Source organism: Parus major, chromosome 4, assembly GCF_001522545.3.
Source record: "Parus major isolate Abel chromosome 4, Parus_major1.1, whole genome shotgun sequence".
NCBI classification, from domain to species: Eukaryota; Metazoa; Chordata; class Aves; order Passeriformes; family Paridae; genus Parus; species Parus major.
In genome coordinates this window covers 67,959,059-67,964,329 of record NC_031771.1, presented here as the reverse complement: position 1 = coordinate 67,964,329, position 5,271 = coordinate 67,959,059, and the positions used below count along the sequence as shown (strand labels likewise).

The 5,271-nt window shown below is 54.0% G+C and overlaps 1 protein-coding gene across 1 annotated transcript in view; it reads right to left on the bottom strand.

Annotated features, from left to right (window-relative positions):
- Positions 1-5,271, bottom strand: part of SFXN5 (sideroflexin 5) — a 139,183-nt gene that overhangs the window by 14,697 nt on the left and 119,215 nt on the right. The window contains exon 11 of the mRNA XM_015623688.2: positions 4,837-4,954. Coding sequence (XP_015479174.2) covers positions 4,837-4,954 — 118 coding nt within the window. The remainder of the gene's footprint in view (positions 1-4,836; positions 4,955-5,271) is intronic.

Here is a 5,271-nt window from a genome sequence, read left to right as displayed (position 1 = left end):
CAGAAGATGAAGATAAAGCAGAAGATAAGACAGAAGATAAAGCAGAAGATAAGCTGGGTCAGCACTTGGAGAGGAACCTCAGATGAACCTCTTGGTGCTCCCGAAGCCACCGGCGGAGCAGGAGGAAACAATCTCTGCGGCACAGCTTGAATCCTCTGCAGTCTTTGGGAGACACTTCCCACTGAGCTTCCAGCCTCCTGCCAGCCCTTCAGGACCTTGTGCCACTTCTTTGCTGAGAGGAGCTCCTTCCAAGCCCAGCCTCCAACCCAAGGGCTCCCAGACTCCCAGGAAACCGTTCCCCAGCCCCAGAAGCAAAGCAGAACTTCTCACTTCTCAAACATTTTTCCCCATGGCAGCTGGCAAATCCCTTCCCTGGCTTCTCATCCAACTTGGACAAAATTACTGCAGAGAATCCCTCCTGCTCCCCTCCCCCCCGTGCAAAGCAATCCCAAGGGAGGGATGGTTCCATGGGGACCCCCTGCTGGATTGCATCTGATTTCCCTCCTAAGTATGGAATGGGGAAGCGTCTCGAGGGCTATGGCTGTGACCTCCATACAGCTCTTTTGTCAAGTGCCATTTCATTAAAAAATCAGCCTTTTAACTGTGGACACATTTCAACCTCACCAAATCTGCTAATTATTGACAGTTGGTGAAGAGGAGATTTCACTTGTTCCTCCTGTTAAACTGCATCTAATTAGTAATTACTGGTTCACTGTCATCTTTACTGCAATAATCCCACTGCACATTGGCTCATTAACCTTTTGCTTTTCTAAAGCAGCCTGCCAACAAGATGAAGGCTAAAACAGATTGGAAAACAATAGCTCAGCCTTGGATTTTAGGCTGTTTATTCCCCTTGTCCTGGAGATCCAAGAGCAAGATTATTTTTAAGGAAAGGCTGAAATCAGCCTCATTCCAGAAGACGCCTCGGTTTGCATTGAGCATCACCCAAAAAACGCCCTTTGAACTCCCCCCAGGCCAGGGCAGGAGAGCTCAGGTGGTTGAAGGTTTCCCTGCCATTCTCCAGCTCCATTTCTCCATTTCCCAGCTGGCCCTATCCCCCTTTTCCCCAGGATCCCGCCGGGCTCCTGGTGGGTGCTGCTGAAGGAACGATCTGGAGGAGCAGGGCCCACGGGGCGCAAAAGCAGCGGAGCAACCCCGTGGCTCTTTCTTCTGCTGCTACACTGAATTTCATTTGCACAAGTCCCATTTTCGGTTTGGAGCTGTCACAGCTGTTTCCATTGGCAGTGCATAGCTGAGTAGGAGTTGTCAGTGGGGATGCTGCGGGATTGGGAGAGGGAAGAGATTCCCCGGGGGGCATGGGAGGCAGTTGGAGGTTGTGGGCTAAATGCATTAACTACATGTTTCTCCTAAACTTAACAGCAGTGAATTACTCAATGCATATTGATGGCTTTAGGTACCACAGTTAACGCTATCCTGGGATGACAAGAACGTTTCTCAGCAGCTCCAGCGTGAGTATTCCCAAGGATCCATGGTTTCGTGGCTGATACGAGGGGTTTATTTTTACAACGTTCTCTTTAAAGCCATAATATCTAGAAACAAGCTGTGATTCTGGAGCACCGCTGCAGAAATCCAAGTGGAATTTCATCCCTACAAAAGGCTCTGCTAGGCTGGATATCGACCCAGAAAAGGCTCAGGGTGCGTTAACCTTCCCAGCACGTGGAGGTTGCTCACCCCCAGAATTCCCTTTCCCTGCCACTGGTGCCTCTGTTTGCAGCCAGAGCTCAGCTCTGATTTCACTGGAGTTGTTGTCACACAGGAATAACTCCGGAGCAGCTGCTGGGACAAGGTGGCTGCAATTATCCAGCAGATTTACTCAACCTGTTGCAAGGCTTCAGCTCTGCTGGAAAACCAGCTGTGAGTCTGAGCCCCGTTAGGAGAGAGGATCCAAGCGGCCACGTGAACTCCTGGCCTGAAACAGCCACGACACTTCAGCCTCTGTTTGCTCCCTGGTTCACAAAAGGCCGTGAGTGTGTGATTCAGGGCAGGGTTTGGATCCCTCACAGCTCCTGCAGGGGTTGCTGCTCACACCACAGCCACGAGCTTGGGGCAGAGTACCTCTCTTACACCTCGTTGCTGATTTGCTCCCTGTAGTACTCGGTACAACAGCGTGGTCCCATGACCGAGGCCATGGGAAAAGCAAAGACATTCCCACCTGCTCAGAGATCCGTGTTCAAACACCTCTGAATTCCTTTTCTGGCAAGAGAGAATCATGGAATCATTCAGGCTGGAAAAGACTCCATCGAGCCCAAAGACTGAAGTTCATGGTCTGGTGATGAGTGCCCAAAAATTTCCAGGTTTTGAGAAACACTCCCTGCAAGGAGACTTGGATTTCCCATCTGGAAATGGATCCAGAGATTGTTCCAGGTAAATCACTCGCTTTGCTCCTTGAGCATCCCCACAAAAACCTCCAAAGAGATTTCAGAAAACAGGAGAATGTCCTTTGTAAACACTGACAGGTTTATAGAAAATGCAAACATAATGGGAAAATAGGCTGGGAGAGCTGGGAATGTTCCCCTGGAGAAGGGCAAAATGCAGGGAATGCTGAGAGTCCCTGCAGGGGCTCCAGGAGAGCTGGAGAGGGACTGGGGCCAAGGGCTGCAGGGACAGGAGCCAGGGAATGGCTTCCACTGGGAAAGGGGAGATTGGGCTGGGATCTTGGCAAGGAATTCCTGCCTGGGATTCTGCAATTCCCAGATTTCCTGTGGATCCCTGGATCCCTGGGAATGTCCAAGGCCAGGCTGGATCCTCCTGGGACGGTGGGAGGCTGGGATGGAAGGGGATGGGATTTAGGGTCCCTCCTGCTCCAAACCATTCTGGGATTCCCGGCTGCCTGTGGAGCCGCTGACCCGCGGCAGGAGCAGATGTGGGATCCAGCTGTGCAGGGCTCTCCCCCGGGGAGCAGGGCTGGGTCCCAGCAGGCAGAGCTCAGGCAGGCTCAGGGAGGGCTCCCTCTCCCTGGCAGGGTGTGTGGGCAGCGCACGTCATCCCGTCTGATCCCTAATCAGCGCTGATTCACGGCTCCACCGCCGGGAACATCTCAGCTGCCTTCAGAAGGTCACTCCCAACAACGCCGGCGCTTCCAGGACTGCCTGGTGCCTGCAATCCCAGTATCCCTGGAGGCATGAAAATTCAGCCCCGAGTTTTCCCTGTGGGTTAGAATTCATTCAGCTGCTGAAGCCAGCGAGATTTTCCCTGCTGGAATATCAGATTCTGCACAGGAGGAATGATCTGTCACCCGGAAAGCCACAGCTCCAGCGGGAGGTGTCCCTGGGCCATGAAACGAGAGGGTTTTCAAGGTCCTTCCAACCCAAACCATTTCAGAATTCCAGGATTTTGGAGGAACAGTGGCAATGTCACCTTTGGGATAAATGGGGTTGGTGGTACCTCCTGAGGTCTTGCTTCCCTGATTATCCCGAAAGATTTTTCCTGGAAGTAGGGAGGAAATTGGAAATTTCCTGTGAAATTGCAGCAGGGAAGGTTTAAACTGGAAATTGGGAAGGAGTTCTTCCTGGAAAGGGTGGTCAGGCATTGGAAGGTGCTGCCCAGGGCAGGGTGCAGTCCCCATCCCTGCAGGGATTTAAAGCCCTGTGCAGGTGGCACCTGGGGACACGGGCAGTGCTGGCCCTGGCACTGCTGGGGAACAGTTGGAGATCTCAGAGGGCTTTTCCAGCCTTAAAAACTCTCAGATTCTCTGGAGAAGGAGCAGAAGGGATGCTGTGTGCCCGAGCCTCCTTCCCACGGGCAGGTTGGACGTGCTCCAGGCTCTACCTTGAGCAGGTGCGAGAGCTGGCAGTGCTCCTCAGCCTTGCCGAGCCTCGCCTCGCGGCAGAGCTGGGCTCAGAGCACGGAGCTGGTGGCCGGGGAGCCGGGGCTGAGCTCCTGCCAGCAGCACTGCCAGGCTCCGGGCACACACAGAGCCCAGGAGAGGCAGGGAAATCACATTGCTCCTGCAACTGGGGCTTGTGCAGCTCCTGACTGCAATGCTGTGTCTGCTCCTGATGGAAGGGCTCCAAAAACGATGTTGACTAATTAGAAAAAGTTTAAGGAAGAGCCATATGAATCATTAAAGCTTCAGCAAACACGTCTTTTAGCAAAAGGCTCCAAGACTGAGATGAATTCAGGTTCTTAGAGAGAAGGGACAGTTTTCTCAGCCTGGAGACAGCAAGAAGGACAACACAGAACTCCCGACGTGTTTGTCAGTCAGCACACAAGTGTACAGCAAGATTCCCTGGCTGGAAGTCATGGATGAACCCATCCAGACTGAAAAACTATGAATTAACCTGCAGACAGCGTAACAAACTCCTGATCAGCTCTTCCAGCTGAACCAGAAAGAGCCCTGAGTGAGTCCTTGTGTGACAGAGGTTTTCTCCCTCAGGAATAGAGACCTTCTCTGGAAATGTACAGATTTACAGCCAGGAAAAGCTCCAAGCACCAAAATGAATGACTTAGAAATAAATTCACCTGAGCAATCTGTTAAATTTTCTGTGCTGGTCATTCCCTGCTCCTTGCCTGGTTTTCCTCTGTTCACCCCCAGGCTGGGTCTCCCCAGGAGATGAAAAACAAAAGCCCTCAGAGAAGCCGTGGGGAAGAACATTCCCCTCAAAGGGGTGGCCCAGGCTCCTGGCCTCAGGGACAGAGTTGGATTCCATATTTTAACTCCAAGGAAACCCCAGTGTGCGGGAGAGGGGTCTTTGCCTGCCTGGAGAGGCTGCAGGGCTGAGGAGAGGAGCCCTGGCTCCATCAGGACCACAGGAACAGGACAGGAGGGCAGAGGGGCCGTGGTTGGTACCCCGTGAGCCCCCGGCACGCACTGACCTCGGACATCTGCGGGAAGAGGCTGATGGCCAGGGGCAGGGCCAGGCCAAAGGCAGCGAGGCACACGAGGCTTTGGACCGGGAGAATCATCCGGGGACGGGACCTCAGGAGCGAAGTTCTGCAAGGGAAAGGCTTGGTTAGATCATTCCAGGTCCAGGGGAGCGCAGGACACCCCTGCTCAGCTGGCCCCCTCTCCTCACCGCTGCCAGGCCCTTCCCAGAATCATGGAATGGGCTTGGAAAGAACCTTGCAGGTGATCCAATTCCTCCTCCTGCCACGGGCAGGGACAGCTCCCACCGTGCCAGGGCTCTCCAGGCCTGCCCAGCCTGGCCCTGGGCACTGCCAGGGGGGCACAGCTCCCCCTCAGCAGGTCACCACCACCACCCCCAGCCCCAGCTCCACCCCACAGCGGGGTGAGGGGACCCGGTGACCCCA